This window comes from Lepus europaeus, chromosome 6, assembly GCF_033115175.1.
Source record: "Lepus europaeus isolate LE1 chromosome 6, mLepTim1.pri, whole genome shotgun sequence".
In the NCBI taxonomy this organism is placed as follows: Eukaryota; Metazoa; Chordata; class Mammalia; order Lagomorpha; family Leporidae; genus Lepus; species Lepus europaeus.
This window is the reverse complement of record NC_084832.1, coordinates 6074405-6088070: the sequence shown is the minus strand read 5'-3', so window position 1 is coordinate 6088070 and position 13666 is coordinate 6074405. Positions and strand designations below refer to the sequence as shown.

At 50.5% G+C, this 13666-nt stretch overlaps 1 protein-coding gene across 1 annotated transcript in view; it reads right to left on the bottom strand.

The window, feature by feature from the left end:
- Positions 1–9772: 9772 nt before the first annotated feature.
- Positions 9773–13666, bottom strand: part of EFNB2 (ephrin B2) — a 43149-nt gene continuing 39255 nt past the window's right edge. The window contains exon 5 of the mRNA XM_062193952.1: positions 9773–12739. Within this exon, the coding sequence (XP_062049936.1) occupies positions 12351–12739 (389 nt within the window). The 3' untranslated portion in view covers positions 9773–12350. The remainder of the gene's footprint in view (positions 12740–13666) is intronic.

The following is a 13666-nucleotide window of genomic DNA, read 5'->3' as shown; positions in this document are numbered from 1 at the left end:
GAGAGAGGTTTTCCATCTGCTGGTTCACTCCCTAGATGACCACAATGGCTGGAGCTATGCCGATCCGAAGCCAGGAGCTTTTCCTGGGTCTCCCATGAGGGTGCAGGGGCCCAAGGACTTGGGCCATCTTCCACTGCTTTCCCAGGCCATAACAGAGAGCTGGATCAGAAGAGGAACAGCTGGGACTAGAACCGGTGCCCATATGGGATGCCAGCGCTTCAGGTTAGGGCTTTAACCCATTGAGCCATAGCACCAGCCCTACTCTTGTAGGTTTTTTTTTTTTTTTTTTTTTTGACAGGAAGAGTTATAGACAGTGAGAGAGAGAGACAGAGAGAAAGATCTTCCTTCTGTTGGTTCACTCCCCAAATGGCCACTATGGCTGGAACTGTGCCAACCCGAAGCCAGGAGCCAGGTGTCTCTTCCTGGTCTCCCATGCAGGTGCAGGGCCCCAAGCACCTGGGCCATCCTCCACTGCCCTCCTAGGCCACAGCAGAGAGCTGGACTGGAAGAGGAGCAGCCGGGACTAGAACCAGCGCCCATATGGGATGCTGGCACCGCAGGCAGAGGATTAACCAAGTGAGCCCCAGTGCCGGCCCTTTTGTAGGTTGTAAAGCCCATCACAAAGGGAAACACATAAGCACATTGGAGAAGAGAAGCAATGGAATAGAGCAGAAAGTATCTATTTAAACCATACAAGAAAGAGCAGGGAAGTTGGAAGGCAGTCCAGCTGTAGCTATCAGAATTCTGAACAGCATTCCCTTTCCTGCTAGGGATTTACGTAAGGACCTGCTGGGGAGAGCACCTGGTGATGTGAGGTGTGGGTGAGACAGGTGACCGAGAGCTGGGGTCACCGACAATCCCACAGGCGTGGAGCACAGCAGCCTAGGTGAGCGCCACAGTTACCCTGGGACCCCGGCCACCCAAGTCACCATCACCTTTGGGCTGTGACATCCTCAGCCACCTTTGCTTTCATGCTCCCTCACAGCACTCCCATTAAGGCCGATGCCCTCGCCTCATGGCGAAGGAGGCTGGGAAAAAGAAGGGATCACCTGGTGAGCCCCACTGCCTCTGCCACAAACCACAGATGTTCCTGAGGTGTTGTGTGTGGGAGTTGACAACCCAAATTCTGCTAGTAGGTGATGATTTAAATACCGGTGACTCAGTACATGGCTTAAAAAAGTACCTGAGGGGCCAGCACTGTGGTGTAGTGAGTTAACCTCCACTTGCGAGGCCAGCATCCCAGATGCAGGCACCAGTTCTTGTCCTGGCTGCTCCACTTCTTCTTCTTCTTCTTTTTTTTTTTTGACAGGCAGAGTGGACAGTGAGAGAGAGAGAGACAGAGAGAAAGGTCTTCCTTTACTGTTGGTTCAACCCCCAATGGCCTCTGCGGCCGGCGCACTGCGCTGATCCAAAGCCAGGAGCCAGGTGCTTCCTCCTGGTCTCCCATGCGGGTGCAGGGCCCAGGGACTTGGGCCATCCTTCACTGCATTCCCAGGCCACAGCAGAGAGCTGGACTGGAAGAGGGGCAACTGGGGCAGAATCTGGCACCCTGACCGGGACTAGAACCTGGTGTGCCGGCGCTGCAGGCGGAGGATTAGCCTAGTGAGCTGCAGCGCCGGCCTGCTCCACTTCTGATCCAGCCCTCTACTGGTAGCCTAGGAAGGAGATGGAGGATGGCCTAAGTGCTTGGGCCCCTGCCATTCACATCAGAGACCCAGATGAAACTCCTGGCTTTGGACTGGCCCAGCCCTGGCCATTGTGGCCATTTGGGAAGTGAATCAGGAGATGGAAGATTTTTCTCTCTGTCTCTCCCACTCTCTCTGTAATCCTGACTTTATATATAAGTAAATCTTTTTTAAAGATTTATTTGAAAAGCAGCATTATAGAGAGGCAGAGGCAGAGAGAGAGAGAGAGGTCTTCTATACACTGGTTCACTCTCCAAATGGCTGCAACAGCTGGAGCTGGGCCAGTTTGAAGCTAGGAGCCAGAAGATTCTTCTGGGCCTCCCATGGTGGGTGCAGGGGCCCAGGCACTTGGGCCATCCTCCACTGCTTTCCCAGGCCATAGCAGAGAGCTGGATCAGAAGTGGAGCAGGCAGGTTTTGAACTCGTGCCCATATGGGATAATGGCACTGTTGATAGCAGCTTTACTGGCTACACCACAAAGCCAGCCCCCAAATAAATAAATCCTTAAAAAAAGTAAATCTGAATGTACTGATGAAGAAAGAAGGAAAGCGCTCCAGTATGTATAAGTGGCCAAAAAATGAGAATAAAACTGTATCTGTAATGAGTGATCTCCGTAGCAATCATTTACAAATCCATGCATTTATATGCAAGTGTGTGCATGTAATATGGACAACCTGTTTATGACAGTTGTTTTGAGGTTTGGAGAAAGAGATAGGAACCAGACAGCAGTACAATATCATTATACAATTCACATCCAAGATGAGTTTCATGGAGTAGCTGTTTGAGTCTATCAAGAAATGCTTGATGTTCTCATGATTGATCATTGCCCTGAGGCCACATGGGCAGATTCCTTTTGAGATGCTGAGGTTTTAGGAGTATATGTCCTGAGGTCTGCACGTGCTTCTGCCTAAACCTGTATTTACATAAAACATACAGGCATCTACATCCACACACACACACACCATTATACACACATATGTGCCCATATGCATCTATTTACACACATGCATGCCCATAAACACACATAGCTATACACTCTGTCACACAATATTTACATATATACATTCATAAACACACCAACTTACACAGATTTGTTCATACACACCTACGTTCATGGATACACAGTCATACCCTCTAGCCACCCACATATTTACAGATATAACATACATACACACAAAAATTTACACATATCTGTGGCCACGCACACACTAATTTACACTTATCCACGTCCATACAGTCTGTCCACACCCTATTCGCAAACATCCGTACAACCCAGACACACGCCGCAGGCCCGCGTGTGTGAGACGCTGACTGTTGAGTCTGCACAGGATGTGTGCGGGGGCTCGTTGTTCCTCTTTCACATTTTCTACCTGTGGAGAACTTTTCAAAGCAGGGGCTAGGAAAACAAAACACAGGAAAGGCCAGAAAGGACGCACGCTGCAGACAGAGAGCGTCCCCAGCTTTCTGCCATGGGGCTGATGCACATCGCAGTGTGGGAGAATCAGACACCGACGTCTGAAACCAAGAAACCCTGCAGAAGCTGCTGGTCGCCAGGGCCGGCAGAGTTCTCCTAAAGGGCGTCTGAGGGGCGGTGAAAAGCTGGCCAGCCTCTCCAGGCTGCTGACACGCTGTCGTCATCAGGTACCTGCGTGGCCCGTGACGCTGCCTGCAGAATCCCAATGCTGTATTTCAAACACTTTTCTGGAATCTGTGCTGGAAGTTAGCATAAAGGAGACACTTAACACAATGCACAGGGGATGAGCAGCCGTATGGCTTTAATCCCTTCTCTCCCGAGCCCTGGAGGTGGTGGTGACTCAAGGAGAAAATATGTTCCTCCCGCCTGGCCGGCTGGTCTGTGGGCGGCCAGGGAGGTGTGCCGCCACTGCGGCTGACGCTGGCTGCTGCCCGCGTGGTTCATGGTCAGGATGTGTGGTTTGAGCCTCGCGCTCCTGGTGTTATACACAAGCACTGGTGCTTCCCCCTTCTCAGAAATCCTCTGCCACACAAAGCCCTGTCCCTGTGTGGGAGGGAGCTCGGGAGGCTGTTCTCCCAATGTCTGTCTTCCACTGGTTGACACGATAGCCCCAACTTCCTCTTTGGACACAGTGGGCAGTGCTTCGGCCAGCGGTGGAGGCTTTGTGACAACCCCCAGTGCTAATCCTGCACGCAGTGTGGCTGTCTGACATCAGGGCTCCTGGAAAATGGCTGTTTGCGTCCAGTGCTGACACACAGCCAGCAGCGTGGAGGAATAAGCTTGTCTAAGTACAAGTGCGATTAGCGCCGTCATCGTTTTTATCTGAAATATTTAAGGGCTGCTAGAAGACCCTTATCTTCCCTCCCCATTAACGAGGAAGGAGCTGGGCAGCAGGGGCTGGGTTTCCACAGGAGGAGCCCTCTGCCCGCTCCTGGGGACGCTGGTGCTGCTCCCGGCGAGGAGGTCGCCTTGGCAAAGTTCCCAGATGCTCGCACTTCATTTTTTCCCCTGCTGTTTTCGAGCCCAGTGCTAACTGCTCTTAGCAGACATAAAGCTCTCTGCAATCCCTTGCTCAGAACTAGCTACAGGAAAACTACCAATTATAGCCAAGAAACAGTCTTTCAAATACACACACACATTGTAATGTGGGCTGCAAACCAATTGGAAACGTTCACATTCGCCCTTTAAGGACAGAGGCAGGCACTGAAGGCAAAGTCCTAAGACGCTTGGAAGAACAGGAGAGTTAGACTAAATTTAGCTGTGCAGCCAGCCAGTTGGCATGGATGTAATGAAAGATTGCAAAGGAAAGAAATGCAACCCACGGGAACAGAACACACAGGTGGACGAAAAGAAGGCGGTTGATACACAGAGACATTTTTCAAAGATGCTCAAGGAACACAAACAAAGACTGGTGACTTCTTTCATACACGCATCTGAGACGCCCATTCATCACTCCTGAGAGTGTTTGAGTTGCTGACAGCACCGTGAATTCCCTGATAGGAGGAACCTTGCCTTCATGACATTTAGCAACTGCTGGGCATACAATAAGCATGTAGATGCATGTTGTTTAAGTGAATAAGTCAATGTGCATGTGGCCGTATGCACCCACATGTGGAAATCACCCTATGCTTCTAGACTTGTGGATAAACAGGAGTCTGCTTGGAAGGGCTCATTTTGAGCGTCTTGGACCAGTCTGATGAAAGGTGTGGCTGAGCCTGGCTCTAACCAGCGCTGTTTCTGCCTCTGTTGTCGCTCTCAGCTCACCGGCAGGTGCTCTCTGCCCGTAGTTGCAGATGTGTTGGGATTTAGAAGCTGCACTTCAAAGTGAGTCCCACCTAGTTGGTCTCCGCGGGTCTCTAGAAGAATCCACGTTCCCGAGGCAGCCACAGCGGATGGGCAGCCACACACTTTGCCTTGGGTGCCCTCGGAGCCAGTCGGTCCCGACAGAGGGTGTCAGATTTGGGAAGTCTGTGCTTTCTCTCCGTCAGATTGTACTCACTGACAGAGGGTAAAGGATTCCGAACCACATGGAATGATTCCTCTAAAACATAGGAATCGAAACCAATCCCTCCAGAAATCTCTCACACCTTTCTCAGCATCTTCAGCCCAATGCACATGGCTCAGTTGATGAGGAACTAAGAGACCCAAATGGAAGACACAGCAAGTTGGGAGCTCTTGATCTTCTTCTTTTCAAAAGATTTATTTATTTTATTTCAAAGGCAGAGCAATGTTGGGGGGGCGGGAGACATCTTCATTTGCTAATTGACTCCCCAAATGCTTGTAAAGTCAGGACTAGGTCAGGCCAAAGCCAGGAGCCCGGAACTCCATCCAGGTCTCCCACCTGGGTGGCAGGGACTCAAGTACTTGGGCCATCCTCCACTGCTTTCCCAGGTGCATTAGCCAGAAGCTGTAGAAGAAGCGGAGCAGCCAGGATGAGAATCAGGCACTCCGGTATGGGATGAAGACGTCCCCAGCGGCAGCTTAACCTGGGGCCCTCCTCAGGGAGATTCCTGCACCATTTTTCTTCTTCCCCAGAGCGAGACAGTGATCTCTACAACTGTTTTTGTCTCCTTTTTGACTGCATTAATGGGGCCGCTGTGCAGAGCTGACTACCTGAAGAGGAATCTTGTCATGTTCAGCAAGATTCCAATTGATTTTAAGAAATTTTCTTTGATGATATTTATCTCTCTCACTCTTCTTGGACTTTTTGGGATAAAGAGTCATTATGCCTTTAAACACAGCACACACAAAATTCCCCTTCATTAAGCATGAGTGGCACTTAGGAAACAGCTGTATTATCAGCTAAGAGATGTTTTTCAGTTACACAGTTCTCTGCTACAGATGTTGGAATCGGAGGTCTAAATGCTGAAGGAGTGAGAAGAACGCGTTCCAGATACCAGCCTGAAAGAATCAGACACTAGGTGAACTAATCTCAGGTCTACATGGAGGACAAGGTGAGGCTGGGCTAAGTTAACAGGTGAAAGAGGACACCACACCTACCATGTGGCGGGCAGGGGGTGGCCCGGATGAAATATCTCAGGCAAAGTGTTGGATGTGTCAGGGCTCTGCTTGCGGGGACGCGCAAGGCAGATGGACAGGGGTCACGGCTATAAGCGCAGCAGTCCCACTCCTCAATTGATTCTTTTTTTTTTTTTTAAAGGATTTATTTTATTTATTTGAAAGAGTTACAGAGAGAGGGAGAGAGAGAGAGAGAGAAAGGTCTTCCATCCACTGGTTCACTCCCCAAACAGCTGGTTTACTCCCCAAACAGCCGGAGCTGAGCTAATCCAAAGCCAGGAGTTAGGAAGTTACTTTGTGTCTCCCATGTGGGTGCAGGGGCCCAAGGACTTGGGCCATCCTCTGCTGCTTTCCCTGGAACATCAGCAGTGAGATGGATTAGAAGTAGAGCAGTGGGGACTTGAACCGGAGCCCATATGGGATGCTGGCACTGCAGGCCAGGGCTTTAACCTGCTGTGCCACATCACTGGTCCCCCCCACACCCAATCAATTCTTGCCTACTAAATCTTTTGGGATCTTGGTTCAAGAAAGGAGAGGAGAGGGACAGAATTGGGGGCACCAGGTGGGTTCTCGATGAGCACAGCGGGTGGCCAGATGTAGCAAAACAGGTCATGGGAGGGGGAGAAGGCAGGGAGTCACCCCGGCCGGCTTCCGTCCGAGCTTTGCCTCTGGGACACACCAGCGCACTCTGAGGATTGCGGAGCAATCCTTCTGCACACCTGAGAATGCTGCTGACGTTGCTTCGTGTCCTGCAGAAAGCCCAAGCTGACCTTCAACGTCTTGAAGTCCATCCCTCCCTCTTTCCCAGGGAGACCGCTGAGACCCAGAACATAAAGGAACTGCTGCGAGGCCACAGGGCGTCTCGCGGGCTGCAAGCCCTCTTTCACGCGTTTGACACATTTATCGTCTACAATTGGCGCTAAACTGCTGATATCCTGGGAATTATTTCCCTTCTGGCAGCTGTTTTAAAAAGCATAACTGACTTCGCACAAAGAATTATATATTTTAATTTATTTATTGGAGAGGCAGAGAGAGAGGAAAAGAGACAGAGAAAGCAAGTTCACGCCCCAGTGACAAAGCCAGGAGCTGGGAATACAAGCCAGGTCTCCCACGTTGGCGGCAGGAACCATCACCACTGCCTCCAAGGATCTGCACCGGCAGTAAGCTGGAGTCAGGAGCGAGCTGGGTATTGAATCCAGGTACTCCAGGCCGGGATATAGACCTCTAAACAAGCATCTTAACCACCAGGCCAAGCCCCTGCTGCAAGAAATGTTCTTAAGAGATTCTCTTAATCAATTGTCAAAGTACAAGAATCTTGAGCCAATGCATCTTTATTTTGGAGGCACAGTTTAATCACTGAAAAATAGAAATCATTTGTCTGGTTTGCCATATTTTCTTACATATACATATAGTATTTGAATAATCACTGTTGAGTGATTTCTTTCCTAACAATGAGGAGGAATAAGAGATAGGTTTTGCATTACAACACTGCAATTTTGCCTTCAAGTAAATGTAAGGTGTAAATATCACAAACAAAACCCCAAATCCATTGAAAACAAAATGAAAAGCCGGGGAACACCCAGGGGAGTGTCTTGGTGTTACAGCAGCAACTGTGTCTCCTTTTGAGTCACCTGAAGACCTATTTGTTCCCAGCTAAAAAGTAGGGCAATTCTCCTCTACATGTTACTAAAGTAGTTTTGGGGGCTGGCACTGTGGCATAGTGGGCTCAGCCTCTGACTGTGGCACCAGCATCTCCTATGGGCTCCTCTTCCTATCCAGGTCTTTGCTTTGTCCTGGGAAAGCAGTAGAGGATGGCCCAAGCGCTTGGACCCCTACACCTGCGTGGGTGCACCCAGGAGAGCTCCTGGCTGCTGGTTTCAGATTGGCCCAGCTCTGGCCATTGTGGCCATCTGGTGAGTGAACCAGTGGATGGAAGATCTTTCTTCCTCTCCTTCTGTCTGTAACTCTACCTCTCAAATAAATAAATCAATTTTTTTTTAAGTTTTTTTTTTCTTGCCCTGAAATTTAAATTTTTTTCCTTTACTGATTCTCTTCTGGGTTGGGTCCAGAGGCAGGCAGTGAGCTGGCTGCAGTAAGGGACATTTTATTCATTTATTTCTCTGCTCCCTGTGAACCTTTGTCAGCATGTGAGCAACTGGTTTGCCCAGAAGGGAGCAGACAGCGTGAGAGCTGGAGCACACCTGCTGACGGGTGCGGTGCTGAGCACCTGCCATGCAGCCGTGGCGCAGAACTTCCTAGGAGAATTCTCCCACTTGAGAGGACTAACCCCTGGGCACATCTCCCTCTCTCTTGGCAGAGCTTGGCTTGCTTATTGCGGAAAATGTGGTCTCAAAAACCAGGCAGAGATGGTGACTTTGTGTATTTGGTAGCCTACCTACCTGTCAACAATGGTCACAAAGTGAAAGTTGAAAATGCAAGACTTCGCTGTGTTTGTTCATTTTACCCAGACTAACCACGAGTGCTCCTGATCTGGGTGGGCGGGATCCAGGGTTTGGTTTGGTGATGTGACTGAGAATCCTGCGACTGAGGGGCTGCAGGGTGCAGCAGATACAACCCTGGAGTGGAGGAAATGATTCTAGCAGCAACTTAAACTCTGGGACTCTGGGGAACTTTTTTTTGTATGAAGGCGAGCGTTTACTCAACAAACATCTCCTTAGTACCAGGACTGTGTAAAAGCAAAGCTGCCTAGATCCTTAGTTCCCACACAGTCTTTGATCAAAATCTCCTGAGGAGCTTTTGCAACATGTGGCGCCTTCCTCCTACTGGGAGTGCGATCTTGGGCACGTCAGGAAGGCCTGGAAATTGCAGCTTGCTCCGGCTGCTTCCAGGGCCTTTTCCAACCACATCTCGCCCCTTCTGGTAAGGGAGGGAGAGATCTCTGCACTCAGAGCCCAGGGGGCAGGTGAAGGGCTTCCCCGTGCACAGGATGGAGACCGCCCTTCTTAAAAGGCTCCCAAGATGGGAAAAGGCTTCTTGACCCTCAGGGCACAGCCACCTTCCCCAGGAAGGTGAGCGGTGCAAAGGAAGCTCTGGCTCACCTTAACCTACACTCAAACTGTTCTTTCATCAATGCTGAATTTTTATTAAGCACATTTTTTTCCTCCCCCATGAGATTCCTCTGTGAAGAAAAGTGAAGCAGTTGCTGGATCACTGCTCCGCTCAAAACTCAATCAATCTGGAACTAAGTGTAACGTAAGAGCATGCTGGCCCCGTTCGGCTCTCACGGCTAACTTATAACCGTCTGCACCCGGTGATGCAACTGGATGATTAGGACTTTCCAAACCTATGGTAAAATGTTATTTGGCTAGTGTGAGTTCAGGAGTTTCACTGAGAAACCAAAGGACTCCCGGCTCTTAGCAAAACTGATACTTGATTACCCAGAATGGGAGAATGGGCGCAGAAAGGACCATGGACAGAAGTCTTTGAATCACTGCAGTCTGGAGAATTAAGTGTAGAAGCAAGCAAATCAAAATAAGAAACAAAAAAGAAAGGAAAAGAAAAAAGAAAAAAGAAAAAACCTTGAAAAGGAAAATACTTTGAAGGCGCTTTTTCCATAGGAAAAAAATATTTTATTTTTTTAAGAACAAATTCAATTTGAAACAGACGGGGAATGTGACCTCACGGATGTCGGATTTCATCTTCTGGGGGCTAACTGTGATGTGGAACTAAAGCAGGTTTAAAAACCTAGGACAGGCTATTAAAACAAAACAAAGAAAGGAAAAAAATATTTATAACTCAAGCATAATACTGTGTTACTTACAAATTGGACAACGAAATTTTAAATAAATATTCATGGTACATAATTACGGCACAAATATGCAGCAATTTGGCAACCTTTTATACCATTTTTTTTCCTCATTACAGTGCAAAGGGGAATGACACTGCCGTTAAACAAGCTGTAGCTAAATACATTGCAAAATTCAGATTTTATACAAAACATCTTGCTTAGACTTTATAAAAAACCAACATTGCTCTATGTACACAATCTGGGTAAGAAAAGCCATTTCTGTCTTGTTTTCATGTGTATTTTTTATTAAAAAGGTGAATAAGGCTACTGTAACACCCCAAATTCATATACAGTAAAATCTGAACCTATTTACAGCATCTTCACTTAAACAGGATGGTGCAAATTCCAAAGTCAGGTGACTAGGGATGAAACTACAAGCAAGGCATTTACAGTAACTTTCCAAAGCCGAACCAACTTCAAAGAAGGGACAGTTGGTAGATTGTCATATTCTGCACCAGACACAAAAACAGACGCACAGAACACTTTTCGATTGGTTGCAGGTAACTCTTCATCAACTCATCTGACTTTTCACAGTTTAGCACATGACCAAAACGTAGCCAACCGATGACATGTACGTTTGATTTCATTAAAATCAGACTATTTCCCATGTCCTCCCTCTGGGCCCTCTCCCGCGTCCTAAGAGTAACTTTTGATGGCTTCCAAGGAAATCTTGGTAGGAGTGCAGGGGAAGCAGAGGTGGGGGTGCTGCAAGGACTCACATATGCACTGTGGCTGGTCACCATGGCAACCCTCCGCAGAAACAGGAGATTTTTATATATATAATATATACTGTGGATATATATTATACATATACGTACACACGTATGCCACACACCCACACATACACACACGCACACACTTTGGACCAACATCATTTTCAGGTTCAGGAAATAGAGGGGATAATCATCTCTGCGACGGCTGGAGGTCTGAGAACCTCAAAATGCTGTTGCTACATCTCCACCCCCACCCCCACCCCAGTTCAGAAAGCAAAGCGTTACCATAGTAACAGGACTACGTGAACGATGTCTATTTTGCATAGCACATAAAAAAGTAGGTTTCTTGTTTCCTCTTCCTGTTTCCCAGGAGGGAGCCAGAGCTGAACTTGCGACCAGACCCCGAGCACACGAGCCCCTAAGGCGAGGGCCGGCCCACACCGGGGCCTGCATTTTCTAGTCTAGGTGATGTGAGATGCCTTCTGAGGACTCTTGCTATTTTCGTGTTTGCTCTCGATATTGTTATTTTTGGAGTGATGTTGTTGTTCCCAGAAGTGACTGCCCAATTTTATTATTACCTTTATTTGTTTTCTAAAAGCACTGAGCATTGGGAATCGCCTCATCGCCACAAGCGAATTTCACATCTTCTGGTGTGTACTGTGTGCAATCTTAAAATATATATTAGTAGAAATCTCTCCTCTTCTATCCCTCGTGTTCTGTACACCTACTATAAATACGCCCTGCCCTCCTCCAGGCCTCCTGCGTCCCACCTGGCCAGCGGCACCTGCACAGACCTCACCCGGGCAGCCTCACCTGGACAGCACCCCTGGGCCAGCGAGCGGTGGGGAGGGCGCGGGCCAGGAGGCTCTGACCTGCCTGTGCCACACGAGGCGTCTGTCCTCGAGCCCAGGGGGACGGACTCACGGCCTGGTTGCCCTCCGGCTTCTCCACTTCTAGGTCAGATTTGGCTCTCTGCTGCTCTCCTAAACGCTTTCCCTGTGTTTCATGAAACGTGGTAAGTATAGCAGCTGGGTGTGCTCCGGACAGCTCCGGGGCTGCTTATTGCCAGTACCACAAGGTCCTGCCCGGCCGCCCCGGGGCCCCGCTCCCCTTGGCTCCACGGAGCGCCCAGGGCCCATCTCCCTGCCACGTGGCTCCTTGATAACAGTGAATCCCCCCATGCACCGCGATCCGCTGTGTTAGCCTGACTCCTGCCTGCCTCTTCAAAGACCAAAGTGCTGTGCTACCTAAGTGTGTTTAGCTTCCGAGGCAGCAGCCCTGAGCCGCGGAGCTGGTGGAGGGCGGTGTCGCGGGCGTGGAGTGAGGGCCCCCGCGCTGGCCCGGGCTGGGTGGGGGACAGGATTGCGGGGACAGCCGGGCAGCCTAGCAGCCCGGCCCGTGGGGCCAGTCCTGGGCACGCGCCAACCCCGCAGAGGCCTGAGGGTGTGGAGGTGGCGGGCGGCCCAGCGCTCCGAGGGGCCGCCCCGCACGGCCTCCAGTTTCCAGCCAATGTCTGTGTCCGCTGAGGCCGAAACGCGACTGGGCTCGGTCCGCTGTCCGGCTGGGCAGGCCCCAGCCCCGGGGCGGGGGCCGCAGTCAGTCCCCCAGCGAAGGGGCGCGCTCCGGTGAGGCGCAGGTGCGGCCCGAGGCGCTCAGACCTTGTAGTAAATGTTGGCGGGGCTCTGCGGCGGCATCTCCTGTACGATGTACACCGGGTGCCCGTAGTCCCCGCTGACCTTCTCGTAGTGCGGGCAGAAGACGCTGTCCGCAGTCCTCAGCGGGATGATGATGTCGCTGGGCTCCGAGCCGTTGTTGTTGGCGCCGCGCTTGGGCGTGGCCAGCGTGCTGAGCGACAGCGTGGTCGTGTGCTGCGGCGAGTGCTTGCGGTGTCTCCGCCGGTATTTGAGCAGCAGCACCACCAGGGTGATGATGATGACGATGAAGATGATGCATCCTGACGCGATCCCTGCGAATAAGGCCACTTCGGAACCCAGGATGTTGTTCCCCGAATGTCCGGCGCTGTTGCCGTCTGTGCTAGACCCTGCGTGGGCGGGGAGAAGAGGACAGGGGTGGTCACCACCGGCCCAGGACCCCTGCGAATGCGCGGCCAACGAACACGGCCCAAGACTCAAGCCGGGGTAGGGCAGCTCCATGCACACGTCCGCACTCTGCAGGGACCGGGTTCTGGGTTGGCTGCGCCCCCGCCGCCCCAAACCGCTCCCTTCCCAGCGGTCAAGAGCCCAGGCGGGGGCAGCAGCAGGGTGGGCGGGGGCCAGGCTCACACCATCTCCGGGGGCGCCCAGGGGACCGGGGTCCTGTCCTTCGGCCGTGGGCTCCCAGCAGCGCCGTGGGAAGCAGCGCCCAGCACGCCAGAGAGGCGATGGGCCTGGGGGGATGTTCAGCTCGTAACTCGCGTGTGTTATTTGATTTGCACTTAGAGTATATTTGGAAGGCAGCAGACACTCGCGTGCTGAACAGACTGCCAGCCCAAATGTTAAGCACTAAAAAATTGCCTGGCATCATTATATTACCCATTTATCAGTTTGTCACAGGGATTTGACACATCTTGTCATTGAAAGTTAGAAATAACAACTTCCCTTCTCCACTCTGGGAAAGAGACGGGTGTGGGTGCGGGTGCGAGGCTCACAACTACAACCCAGCACACAGATCCTAGCACAATGCTGACTCCTGTGCGACAGCTACTGCGTAAAAAATTCATTAGCATGGGAACAGATACGCAGCCACTAGGCTCAAGACTGTTAAGAACACGAACTTCCATGACAGCCAATTTTATTGGGCATTCTAAACTTTTGTCAGGGATCCATTTGATATTTTAGTTTGCACAGAGAATTTGAAAAAAAAAAATGTTTGCCACCTGCAAAACATACTGTTCTACAATATTTTACAATGTTACCCTCTAAAATTCAGAAGAGGATCAGTTAGGCTCTTTGTGGATTAGATGTAATTA